The 14,161-nt window shown below is 44.1% G+C and overlaps 1 protein-coding gene across 1 annotated transcript in view; it reads right to left on the reverse strand.

The window, feature by feature from the left end:
* Positions 1-14,161, reverse strand: part of COL22A1 (collagen type XXII alpha 1 chain) — a 442,369-nt gene that overhangs the window by 284,980 nt on the left and 143,228 nt on the right. Inside the window, exons 8-11 of the mRNA XM_088478826.1 lie at positions 13,203-13,283; positions 10,160-10,273; positions 8,499-8,534; positions 5,318-5,371 (exon numbers count right to left, since the gene is read on the reverse strand). Coding sequence (XP_088334952.1) covers positions 5,318-5,371; positions 8,499-8,534; positions 10,160-10,273; positions 13,203-13,283 — 285 coding nt within the window. The remainder of the gene's footprint in view (positions 1-5,317; positions 5,372-8,498; positions 8,535-10,159; positions 10,274-13,202; positions 13,284-14,161) is intronic.

The following is a 14,161-nucleotide window of genomic DNA, read 5'->3' on the forward strand; positions in this document are numbered from 1 at the left end:
AGCAATACAAATTTTCTGTATGCACTGCAGAGTTTCGCAGTTAAAAAGCGACCTGGAGAAAGTGCATAAAAAAGTGGGGAAACCATCTTGGACCCAAAAAAAAAGTGGCAACTGAGATGGCAGGGCCATATAGAAAGCTGTTAGTGGCCAAAAGGAAAGTACTCAATGTACTTAAAAGGTTTGAAATGGCTGTTGTTTTATTATTAATGGTGGAAAAATGATAGCAAGCAAGTGTTTGTTTTTTTAGCAAATTAAAGTCTTTCCAACATGTTGTGGTACAGAAAAATGTGTGTAGTGTAGTTTTTCAGTGTTATTTTTATACAAGTTTGTAAAACGTTGGAATAAACTCTTTAACCTCTCATCTGCAATTTCAAAAACCCCTCTCCCATCACTTCAACACCTCAATTTTCCTGTACCACATCATTTACACCTTTATATACCTCTCCCACATCATTTACACCTCTATATACCACTCCCACATCATTTACACCTCTATATACCACTCCCACATCATTTACAACTCCACATACCTGTTCCACATCATTTACACCTTCACGTACCTGTCCCACATCATTTACACCTCACCATACCTGTCCCCACATAATTTACACCTCCACACAGCTGTCCCACATCATTTACACCTCCACATACCTGTCCCACACCATTTACACCTCCAGATACCTGTCCCACATCATTTATACCTCCACATACCTGTCCCACATCATTTACACCTCCACATACCTGTCCCACATTATTTACACCTCCACATACCTGTCCCACATCATTTACACCTCTACATACTTGTCCCACATCATTTACACCTCCACAAACCTGTCCCACATCATTTACACCTCCACAAACCTGTCCCACATCATTTACACCTCTGCAAACCTGTCCAACATAATTTACACCTCCACATACCTGTCCCACATCATTTACACCTCTGCAAACCTGTCCCACATCATTTACACCTCTGCATACCTGTCCCACATCATTTTAACCATTATTGGGCTATTTAGGGACATTCACCTGAAAACTGACATGTCTTTATTGGCCAAATTATACTATTTAAACACTTCCAAGTGCACGATTATTCATTGGGAAGGATGTACCAAAGGTTCTGCACTGTGTTTTGAACTTTTTACTTTAGAATAAAGCTTTTTCCCCTACTTAGGGGGTCCACAAAAACACAATTTGAGTTTGGAATTGAATTGGAAATGCAATTTGTGGTTAAAGTTTGCTGTGAAAATGGGACAAACCTGCACCTAATTGAATTGCCCCCTAAGTGTACCAACAGTTGTAAAACTCATAATATAACATAATATTATATAATATGAGTCTTTAGCAAGTTCAAGGGCCAGCTCAAAGTATGTACCACATCCCACAGGAGATCAGTTATCTTCCATATAATCTATAGCCTTCATCTCAGTAGGAAACAGCTAAGACAATCAGACAGTGTTTTTACATTTTATCATTGACTTTCTCATGTTCTTTGTTTCCACGAGCTATTCATACAACAGTGAAAAGTTATTTAACAATGATGTTTAACATTTGTGGGGGGAAAAAAAACAATGTGCTCGCAAAATCCTGAACTATAGCAAAGCCAAATCCACTATCGAGGCAAAAAAACACAAACAAATGACAGTATGATAAATAAATGTATCACTGGATATCCACTGCACGTGACCATTGAGTGACAGCATTTTTCAGCATCATAGTCAGTGAGATCCTAATTTCGCTCCATTATAAATAGAAGTTCTATATCTTTTTCTTTGAGTTATACAGATGTGTCCAGCTACATCGTTGCTGCGTATGCAGCAAATCGCGCCATGCATAGCGCTTGGCGTGCGCCCGCGATTGGATACGCGCACTGCTATTGCACCCACGCCTCCATAGGATTACATGTTGGCGATCGCAGCGCACGCCATAGCATACCGTAGCGTATTGATAAATACTGGTCGTTTCTGCGCACTGAGTAAGTAGATAAATGGTGAGCTGCTCACAATTGTAGGCTACCCTCTGCCTACAGATAAAGATTCAATGAAAATAGTAGATGTGTGTGGCGCTCGACCTATTGATGGCTGAAATGTGTACCTCTTGATCCCCCTAAATGAGTCAAAGATATTTCATGCAATGTGGATGGGTATAATATCTTTACTGTAAAATTAGTGCCTTATGCTATACAGAATATACAGCAATAAAGACTTTAAGGAATGCTAAGCAGGTAAGTATAAATGCTGTATTAACACAAAATATTACACACAGACATTTATGCATAGAAAAACAATAGGAATTGATAATTATTGAAAAAGTACAGTCTAAAGTCTCAATCTTTGGTTGTTGATTGGATAAGGAAAAAAAATGAAGGGGAAAAGTTCAGGAGCTGAGATATTAACTAATGGGGGAGCTCATTGAGATGTCAGTGTACAGCAATGTAGGTATTGAACACACTGCAGCGTCCCCCTGGTCTGTTCAGTGCTTGTGAATGTCCGTGCACATACCGTTGCAGCTGACGATGTTTGCAGTGATGGGAGATGACCTCCTTCTCGATAGGACCCTGGATTATGGATGGTGATAGGTGCTACGGTCCAAGCCGGGCATAGCCGTAGGTCCAGCCACTGCACTAGGCCTGGTCACAGGCCTAATACCGGGACCTTGACTCTACAGCTGGCCGGCTAAGGTCTGAGGGGGTTCAGTCATGGCCAAGAGCTCCATAATCCAGGGTCCTATCGAGAAGGAGGTTGTCTCCCGTCACTGCAAACATCGTCAGCTGCAACGGTATGTGCACGGACATTCACAAGCACTGAACAGACCAGCGGGACGCTGCAGTGTGTTCAATACCTACATTGCTGTACACTGACATCTCAATGAGCTCCCCCATTAGTTAATATCTCAGCTCTTGAACTTTTCCCCTTCAGTTTTTTTTCCTTATCCAGTCAACAACCAAAGATTGAGACTTTAGACTGTACTTTTTCAATAATTATCAATTCCTATTGTTTTTCTATGCATATACAGTGGGGCAAAAAAGTATTTGGACAGCCACCGATTTTGAAAGTTGTTGCACTTTAAAAGATGACGGAGGACTGTAATTTCCATCATACGTACACTTCAACTGTGAGAGACAGAATCAGAACAAAAAATTCCAGAAATCACATTGTATGATTTTTAAACAATTTATTTGTATATTCTTGCGGAAAATAAATATTTGGACACCTACCAACCAGCAAGAATTCTGGCTTTCACAGACCTGTTACTTCTTCTTTAGGAAGCTCATCTATCCTCCACTCATTACCTGTATTAATGGCACCTGTTTGAACTGGTTAACTGTATAAAAGACACCTGTCCACACCCTCAAACAGTCACACTGCAACCTCCCCACCATCGCCAAGACCAGAGAGCTGTCTAAGGACACCAGGGACAAAATTGTAGACCTGCACAAGGCTGGGATGAGCTACTCGACAATAGGCAAGCAGCTTGGTGAGAAGAGATCAACTGTTGGCACAATTATTAAAAAATGGAAGAAATACAAGATCACTGAATCTCCCTCGACCAGGGGCTCCATGCAAGATCTCACCTCGTGGGGTATCAATGATCTTGAGAACGGTGAGGGATCAGCTCAGAATACACGGGGGGACCTGGTCAATGACCTCAAGAGAGCTGGGACCACAGTCACAAAGGTTACCATTAGTAACACACTACGTCGTCATGGATTCAAATCCTGCAGCGCCCGAAAGGTCCCCCTGCTTAAGCCAGCACATGTCCAGGCCCATCTAAAGTTTGCCCGTGACCATCTGGATGATCCAGAGGAGGATTGGGAGAATGTCATGTGGTCAGATAAGACCAAAATAGAACTTTTTGGTATAAACTCTACACGCTGTGTTTGGAGGGAGAAGAATGATGAGTGGCATCCCAAAAACACCATACCCACTGTGAAGCATGGGGGTGGAAACATCATGCTTTGGGGATGCTTTTCTGCATACGGGACAGGACGACTGATACGTATTACGGAGAGGATGAATGGGGCCATGTATCGTGACATTTTGGGGAAAAACCTCCTTCCCTCAGTAAGAGCATTGAAGATGCAACGTGGCTGGGTCTTCCAGCATGACAATGACCCCAAACACACCGCCCGGCAACTAAGGAGTGGCTCCGTAAGAAGCATGTCAAGGTCCAGGATTAGCCTAGCCAGCCTCCGGACCTCAACCCAATAGAAAATCTGTGGAGGGAGTTGAAAGTCCGTGTTGCCCGGCGACAGCCCCAAAACATGACACATCTAGAGAAGATCTGCATTGAAGAGTGGGACAAAATACCTGCTGCAGTGTGTGCAAACCTGGTCAAGAACTGCAGGAAACGTTTGACCTCTGTAATTGCCAACCGAGGTTACTTTACAAAGTATTGAGTTAAACTTTTTGATTGTCCAAATATTTATTTTCCGCAAGAATATACAAATAAATTGTTTAAAAATCATACAATGTGATTTCCGGAATTTTTTGTTCTGATTCTCTCTCACAGTTGAAGTGTACGTATGATGGAAATTACAGACCTCTCTCATCTTTTACAGTGCAACAACTTGCACAATTGGTGGCTGTCCAAATACTTATTGGCTCCACTGTATGTCTGTGTGTAATATTTTGTGTTAATACAGCATTTATACTTACCTGCTTAGCATTCCTTATAGTCTTTATTGCTGTATATTCTGTATAGCATAAGGCACTAATTTTACAGTAAAGATATTATACCCATCCACATTGCATGAAATATCTTTGACTCATTTAGGGGGATCAAGAGGTACACATTTCAGCCATCAATAGGTCGAGCTCCACACACATCTACTATTTTCATTGATACAGTAGCGTATCCTGCTGCGGGTAATCGCATGCCGCGATGCGTGCACACGTTTGTAGCGCAATCGTCAAAGATGCATCTGGACACATCTCTATAATCTTTACTAGTGGAAATGCACTGGGGAGTAATTGGTATAACTCCATAAAAGTAGTGTCTTCTTAATAAATTAGCAAAAATTGTTTATACTTAATTTTAGGTGCAAAATACGAATTAGTCTAATTGATTTTTTTTTTCATTATTCTCCTCAAATCAGGATTCATCCCTGTTTCTATGTCACTGTCTTTGTGCAGAAAACACCTATCAAATATAGAGAAACAGGGTAATATCATTACAATTTGATAGGAGCTATTAACATAAACCAAATAATGATTTGCAGACACTAAAAAAACGTAACCTCATCTCGCTTATGCAATGAAAATATACAATACAGTAATAATTAGGACATGTCAACAGCCTAAATGATAATACTCACAGGTTCCCCTTTCTCTCCTTTTGGGCCCAGGGGTCCAACGTTGCCACTTTCACCCTAAACGAAAAGGAACAAAAGTTTAATGATAATTGTGCCTCATTCACTCACCATTACATCATTCTTCCCTTTGCTTAAGCTGTTATCAGACAGGCACTTCATGTAACCAGCATTCAACTGCTACAGCCACCCGACACTTCCTTTGCCCGCCAACTGCCACACAACTGGATATGCTCTATGAATGCTGTCTACAGTGGTCGGCAGGCACCAGTAAAGGATAAACGCTGGGTTCTTGGAGCAGAAAAATTCAGTATTTTCCTTTCTTACCATCCTGTCCAAATGAAATGAACATTCTTTTGCCCAAAGGGTGTCACATGGAGCAGATTCCATTCTCTGATAGCTATTAAACAGCTACAAGTACCACATAGAGGTAGATGAAAAAACAGTGGATAAAAAAGAAGTCCTTCATACACATTAATGTTGGTAACCTGCAAAAATGGCTGCAAAAAATCTAATTCTGGCACTTCTCTGGGAGAGGTTCTTCCTGCGAGCAGGAAAATCGCTCAGACACAACTTTTCCCAACTGGTTTTCTGCTGCTCGGAAAGCTCTCGCCTGTTACCACTTCTATAGTATAGATAACTCCATTCCTGTATTTCCCCACAAAGACATAGCTAGGATCAGACCAGAACAGGGAATGGAATTTGGAACTCAAGCTATTGCCCAACAGTCGTCTAATTCCAACTATCTCAGGCAGTGGTGGAACCTCAATCTCCGGCCTCATAACTCTGCTGTATTGGGAGCCTATTCATCAAGGTCAATGGGTCTGTTAAACATACGTAAACTGTACTCCATCCATTCACCATTGCAGTCAGAATGTGGCTGTCATCCATTCATCAATTTGGAGCTTGACTTCAGGAAATGACGCCATCTTCAGATTGTGTTGGCCCGCTAATCCCTGCTCCTTCTCATTGTAAGGAGATCCGGGGGGCGAAGAGGGATCCATTCGGATCTATCCGTCTCCCCCTGCTGTGCGCTTGCGTGAACTAGCGCATTGACACAGCCTGGCAGTGTAAACCTGAACGTAGCAATGGTAGAGCTCGCAGGAAAGCTGCTTTTCCCAGCATTTATCCTGGTACCACAAATCACTGCGCGCCGGAAACATATTGTAATTTATGTGGGGCCACCAGGTGGTAATAATGAATAGGCCCCTTGGGCATGTGTGTTCCAGCTGGATGCAGGCGGGAGACCGACGGTCTAAATGCCGACCGTCGGCATCCCGACTGTTTAATTCCAGCAACTGTCTAATGATCGGCGTCGAGATCCCGACGCCTGTCATTAGTCCTACGCCGGGACCCCGACACCCGGCTTACCTCCAGGGGGGAGGTTAGGGTTGGGCACCCCCCCAGGAGACTTAGCGTTAGGCAGCGGGGAAGGGGGGTTAGGTTTAGGCACTTAGAAGGGGGTTAGGCACTTGGGGGGAGGTTAGGGTTAGGCACCCCTAAGGGAGGCTTAGGGTTAGGGGGGGAGGTTAGGTTAGTAAATAGAAAAAAATACCCGTCGCGATCTCAGTGCTGGGCTTCCGCTGTCGGGATTTGATCCCGTTCCAGCTGTGCATAGTTGGCGCAGGCAGTGTCAGAACTACCGCAGCCATCGCTCCTTTCAATGCTTTTATTTCTGCCACTTGTCTCAGGAGAGACTATGACAGAAGCTAATACCTAACCTTATACATGGGCCCGTACAGAATGTGCTTCCCTTCCATTTACACTGAGTGACCAAATTATTATGACCATCAGATTTAAACCCTGCTGGGCCATCTTTTGCCCTTAATACATCTTGACTTCTTCAAGGCTTCTACTAACTTTCTGTATATTTTAATGGACATATTAGGCCAAATGCGGTGAGCTGCGTCTCCATCACATTGCCTCCGTTAGCCTGAAGAGCCATGATGGTGCAGGAAGGGTCCATGCTTTCCTGCTGTTGTCTCCATACCCTCACTCTACCATCTGCATGGCGTAACAGATAACGTGATTCGTCAGATCGCATGACCCCTTTCCAATCATTAACTGTGTCCCTGGGCAAACTAGAGGCGTCTCACCATGTTTGCAGCAGACAGCAATGACGCAGGGACAAGCCTTCTGCTGAAGCCCGTGCCATGTAATGTGCGGGGTACTGTTCATCGAGAGGCCGTATGAATTGCTCCCTGATTCAAATTATGCCTAATTTGATGCACTGTTGCCCATTTATGGGACTGAACAAGTCTGCCCACTCTCTGCTCTCTGTTCCGCTCGAGCACCCAGTAACCGTTTACAACCAAAGGCCTTGCACTGGGTTGGGTATGAAATACCGATGGCTTACAAGCCGCCGGTTCAAATCCCGACGAGAGAAGCCCAACAGATCAAAATCCTGACGTTGTCTCGTAAGTATCTTTACCCCTTCCCTTTCCCCCCCTAACCCTCCCTTGGGGGTGCCTAGCCCTAAGACTCAGGGGGTGGTGCCTAAGCCCCCCCCCCTGTGGTGCCTAACCCTAACCCCACTCCCCGCACCCTAAACCTAACCCTCCCGGGGGGTACCTAACCCTAACCTCCCCCTGGTGGTGCCTAACCCTAACCCCCTCTTCCCCTTGCCAAATCCTAACCCTAACACGTCGCGATGCCCGGCAAATCTACATTCGGTATGCCGGGTGTCGGGATTTCGACGTGGCGCTAATGATAGGCATCTGTATTTAGACACCTATCTTTAGTCCCATGCCGGGCTTTCATTGTCGGGATTCTGGCGGTCGGCATTTCGACTGCCGGCATCCTGATTACATCCCCTTGAACTCATACTGAGTTCTGTCTGCTGGTCCACTCTGTGTGCACTTTAACAACTGCCGCCCTCAAACAATTCACCAGTGCAGCTGCTCACACTGCTCCGGCAGCGCCAACAATCGTTCCAGGTTCAAAGTCCATTATATCGCCCAATATCATGAGCCATACACTTCATTAGTCTCTGCATAGCTTTGCCTTTATTATGTATGGAATAATAGCTACTCTGCATTATTCACCTGGTAGCCATAATAAATAGGTCACTCAGAGTATATACTGTATATGGTTTATATGATGTTTGGTTGGTACATATCTAACAAAAGTGAAAACATTGAAAGAAAATAATTTAAAATACTGTTCATACTGTACAACTAATTCTCACCTTTGGACCCACAGGACCAGGAAGACCAATTTCACCCTAAACAGACAGAAGATACGAATTGAAACACTTTACTTGAGTTATCATACATAACAATGTACATGGCATTACTGTCCCATTACTACCAGATTAGATTTCTTTTTTTAAATATAATTGCACAGTTGACAGAAACTCGCTACCATATTTCTTGGAAAGTCTATTCTCCATCTGTGGTCACTGATTCGGATAAATAAATTAACAGCAATGTATGATAGACCAATAACAGCTCCATAATTTGCTGGTTCTCTAAGACAATTTTTGAAAAAACAAAACAAATGTCCTTGCTCTCAGTATATGCAGCAACACAGGGTGATGCAGGTGCTAGACTGTATCCGGGTGTCAGAGACATCGGTAATGGCAGCTGACAGAATGACACCGACACTGTGGAACTGATGTAAATCTGTATAAAATACAATCTTGGCCAATTCAATGTATGAGAGAGAAAGTGCCTGATACATGGGATTCAAATAGCATTATGTTTATTTCTTGGGTTTATGGCCACTTACAGTAGTTCTCCCAAATAAAGTTAAAATGATATATTTGGGTTGGGAAGGATCTAACATTTAATATCTATGTTTATTCAAGGCTTCAAATCTATGACCCAGACAGTATGTACAATGTAACAGTAATGCTGTTAAACAGTTTCAGTTCATGGAGGGAGAACACGATACACGTTCCTTCATCCATTTAAAAGAAGCAACTGTCACCAATTCTGTGAGCTGTCTACTGTCTACTAGAGAACCTGAACTATTCTTTTCATTTGTATCAATATAAATCCTGAATACATTTCTGATTTTCTGCCCATAGTTTGTGTAGTAGTCAGTATAGTGTGTGTGTAAATATATATATATATATATATATATATATATATATATGAGTTCAAATCCCAGTAGCACTCATTAAAAGAGTCATTGAGGGAGTGCACGGTACATATGGTGGTGGTGGATAGCAGATACAAAGAACCAGCACATCCAGTAAATTAATGCAAAAAAAAATCTGTATTCAGATAGCAGCAAAGAGCGGCAGCATGAGTGATAACAGTCACTGATAGAGTCCAAACAGGGTGAAGTATAATTAAATGGTATACTTAATAGAAACCAGGGTGGTCACCAAACTGTCAGTATGCACCTCACCGGACCCTAGAGCAGCAAACAGATTAGGCTTGCTGCTCTAGGGTCCGGTGAGGTGCATACTGACAGTTTGGTGACCACCCTGGTTTCTATTAAGTATACCATTTAATTATACTTCACCCTGTTTGGACTCTATCAGTGACTGTTATCACTCATGCTGCCGCTCTTTGCTGCTATCTGAATACAGATTTTTTTTTGCATTAATTTACTGGATGTGCTGGTTCTTTGTATCTGCTATATATATATATATATATATATATATATATATGGCAGGTTGGACGGCACTCAGGGAACATGTACCAAAGAAAGAAGACTGACACGCAGCTTGAGGTCAACGTTTCAGAGACCTAACTCCTGTATCAAGTACAAGTATATTGATTGTGATCATTAATTATTTTTTTATATTTTTATTTGTAGCCAGTGTAACTGTGGCAATCGTATACTGTACAGTATAAAAAACTCATTGAGGTAAATCTTTTCAATACAGTAACATACCTTCTCCCCAAACGGACAGTGTGAGCAGTTAATGGCATTCTCAGTGCCCCTCTGTTCCAGCCCGGTGGGTGTTGGTACAACAGGAGGCAGCTCAGTGATTACAGTAACCACACACTAAAAAGAAAAATGAAACAGGATGTTAAGAGGTTCGGCCAAAGTATACCCCATTCCGTCATATCGTACCCTTTGTGTATGCATACAAGTAGCCGAATACTGACTACGCACTGGTGGATACAGTCACTGGGAGCTGAATGGACATATTAGATGAAGAAATACAACTTTTCAGCTGACAATCTACTCCGGCATCACTAGAGCCTGTTAGTGCACTTGGAAGATTATTATTAGTAGTAATTTAGTCCCATTGTACGCCAGGTTCCCCCAGCCCTGCAAGTTTGTCATGTCCGTTTGTTGCAGCCGTGAGAACCAGCACCTGCGGCTAACCATTGTGCAAGGTGCTGATCATATAGGATTATTATGTGGACTATCCTTTATTTTTTAGGGCACAGGATTCACAAATTGTGCTTCACAAAGTGCAATGTAGATACTCACCCTCATTCAGACCCGCTCGCAAGCGGGTCGATGGTGAGGGCCTGCGCACGTACAGTGCTCGCAGTGCGCGTGCGCAAACCCCGGAGCGAGTGACAAATTCACTCGCTCCGGGGCTCACTACAAACGGGGCGGCTGTCGACGTTGATCGACAGCTCGCCCCATTTTGTAGGCGGGGTGGGGAGGTGGCCGGACAAACGGAGGCGTTCCTGATGGAACGCCTGCCATTTGTAGGCGGCCCTACTGACATCACCAGTGATGTCAGTAGGGAGCTTCCTGTTCTGTTAGAGCAGGAAGCTACCTGGGGCTTGCGGTAGACGAGACCCTAATGCAAGGGTCTCGTCACAAGCCCCGATGATCGCAATGGTCTCGACCATCGCGACCATCACCTGGTCACTCGCTAAAGCTGTGGGTGGTCACCCACAGCTTAGCGAGCAGCCAGGAGGCCGGCTTTTAAAACAAAAGCGGCCACTCTCATTCAGAGCAATCGCTCACTTTTTGCGAGCGGCTCTGAATGAGGGACACTGTGTACACATAACAGGACGTAAATGACATAACAATGACAGTACAAACAAAGCAGAGCATGGCAGGATACAAACAATATAAACATGGTAGGCAGTAACTAACATTTATTTATATACAGTCACCATAACCACAAGACCAAAGCATTGCGTGAACATGTACCCAAATTAATGGGCACAGCAGACAGATTCAGTGTCACTGTTAGCAATGGGGAGCAGATGATGGCATAAGTAAGGAAAGGAAGAGAGGAAGAATACACAAGGGAAGAGGGCCCTGCTCGTGAGAGCTTACAATCTATAGGGTAGGGTCAGACAGGCAGGCTGTCTGCAAGGGCAAAAAAAGGGTGGGTTATAAAAACAGCCATTAGACAGATAAAAAAATGGGGTTTGAGACCGTTGGAAGCTTTGCAGAGAGGTGGAGAGTCTGATAGGGAAAGGAAGTGAGTTCCAGTGGTGGAGAGCAGCGCATCCTTCTGGCAAGAGTGGGAGGAGGTTATCAGTTGGAAGGAAAGGCGGAGGTCATTGGCAGAGCAGAATGGGTGGGCGGGAGATGAGGACAGAGATGTAGGGGGAGAGGGCTTTATAGGTGTGTGAGGACTGGAGTGACTCTGTTGCGAAGGGGTGTGTCGGACTGGGTCATGAAGAGCCCACCAGGAAAAGCAGTGGTAGGGGCCCATGCTTAAGCGGTGTGACCAGTCTCCAGAGGGGGTGTTGCCAGCCACCACAGAGGGACTTGACCAACCATTAGAGAGGATATAGTTAGTCTGCAAAACACAGGGCCCCTTTATGAAGAAGGAGACAAGGATGTGTCAGAAACGCCCACTTTAATTAACAGGAGGGATAATATCGAACCAAGCACCCAATTTCTGATTTATGTAATTTAAGTGCACAATCAAGAACCTGACCCCAACAGGATGCTCAGTCAGTGGGGCCCACCAGGGATTTCCCCTGTACCCCTGTGGGCCAGTCCGACCCTGAGTGTAGGACCTGGCAGAGAGAGGAGACAGAGTGGTTGGAGAAAATGATGAGCTGAGCAGCAGGGTTTAGGATGGAGTGGAGAGAGGCGGGAGACAGGAAGGTTATAAGAAGAGGTTGCGATGACCAGTGAGTGGATGAGGATCTTCGTTGCCTCCAGGGTGAGAAAAGGCCTTATCCTATAGATATTACAAAGGGGGAAGCGTCATATACGTTAGAGGGACTGAATGTTGGGTTTGAAAGAGAGGGAGAAGTTGAAGACAAGGCCTAGACAGCCGACAGCGGAAGATGACTGCTCATGCAGCATAACATTAATGATATTCCTACCACATTTCCCAGCATGCATACCCCCCAACTGTCCAAACTGAGGTCTCAGTCCTGCAGTCCCATCTGCGGATATGACTGCCCCATGGTGAGAAAAGTGGGAGGTAACACTGGTGCCCTGCATCACCCAGTACTAGGTGCCGATGGCTGTTTCCAGGGCTGGGGAAATCGACTACGTGGCAGCCTTCTGTGAGCGCTAGGCCTGCCCGATGTGCTCATGACCCCGTTATGATATCGCCATAAATATTTCTGGATTCTTGGATCCGGGATGTTGGGAGGTATAAACATGCCTGATTATAATATGAGTACAACTGACTTTCATACACATCAAATATCTCATCAAATATCTCGAGGGATGTAACTAATGCATTTTATCTTATATGTATTTGCTGGAGAGTGGTCACAGCATTGCCCTGTTTTGCATATTAAGTGATAAAAATGATGGTCAGACCATGTCTCTAGGAAACATTTTACTCCTTGCGATTCTGTTGTCACTGCATGACTGCGTACGCTGTGATGATGTAGATTATTATTCCCTTTTGTAGAGGGTTTAGGTATGTACAGCAGTGGGTAATATCATATGCAGAGAATATTATAGCTGCTGTATTTTGTATCCTGTTTACTCAGTAACTGAAAATATCATTATCTCATAGCCAAGTATAAATAGAACTTCTTACCGGTCCATTAGGAATATCACAACAGGTCTCGAGTTCGGCGTGCCGTGAATCACAGTATATTACAATGCGCTGGAGATCGAACTGCAAAAACAAAGACGTTTACAGATAAATAACAGCAGGCGGGGGGTGAATCCGGCATCTGTCCAGGCCAGGTTGTGCCCAGCGAACACAGCAATGTGAAATAATCACTTATAGAACATTTATGTGGCTTTATATTTCAGTTACTAGTATATGTAACCCTTGATGCGTCTATCGCCAGTAACAAACCCAGATTTAGGGCCTATTTATTAATAATGGTGCTGCTGTGTGGCCCTGAAAATGAGCATTCCATGTTGTAGCAATTGGAGGTGATAGAGACATTTTTTGGGGGGCTATTCGTTAAGGGACTGAAAGTGGGTACACACTAGACGTTATGTCGCCCAATCCTGCGGATCGGGCTGATCTATAGTCCACATCACCCAGTGTGTACCCACTATGCGCAACCATGCGCGCTCCCATGGGTAGTCCATCGGGGTCGTTCCGTCAGCCTACATGTAGGACCGATGTAACGACCCAGATGACAACGCCGGCATTTTTGGATGGAGCCAGTGCCCGACATATATCGGACGATCGGTCACCACATCGTGCATTGTGTATTGACCGCCTGATATATATTGCGCGGTCGGGCGTTGCATGGCTGGGTACATCGGCAAGCATGTACCCAGCTTAACACCCACTCCAGCAAACTTTAAACTGGAAAGTGATAATGTAGCAGACACTGAAGGTATTTGTGATAAAGTTTTGTCTTTAGAAAGAGATATTTTCATACAATAATCTCATTGTAAACCACTTTTACCCAATGTTTGCAGACCCCAAGTTCTGTCAAGGGATGGAAACTTTAGCTACTGTATACTGCACGTATATATTTGTGAATGTTATCTGTAACTCTTAAAGTGAGTGAGGGGCGCTTAGGCGCAAAG

Source organism: Taudactylus pleione, unplaced genomic scaffold (genome assembly GCF_031769625.1).
Source record: "Taudactylus pleione unplaced genomic scaffold, aTauple2 ptg000219l, whole genome shotgun sequence".
In the NCBI taxonomy this organism is placed as follows: domain Eukaryota; kingdom Metazoa; phylum Chordata; class Amphibia; order Anura; family Myobatrachidae; genus Taudactylus; species Taudactylus pleione.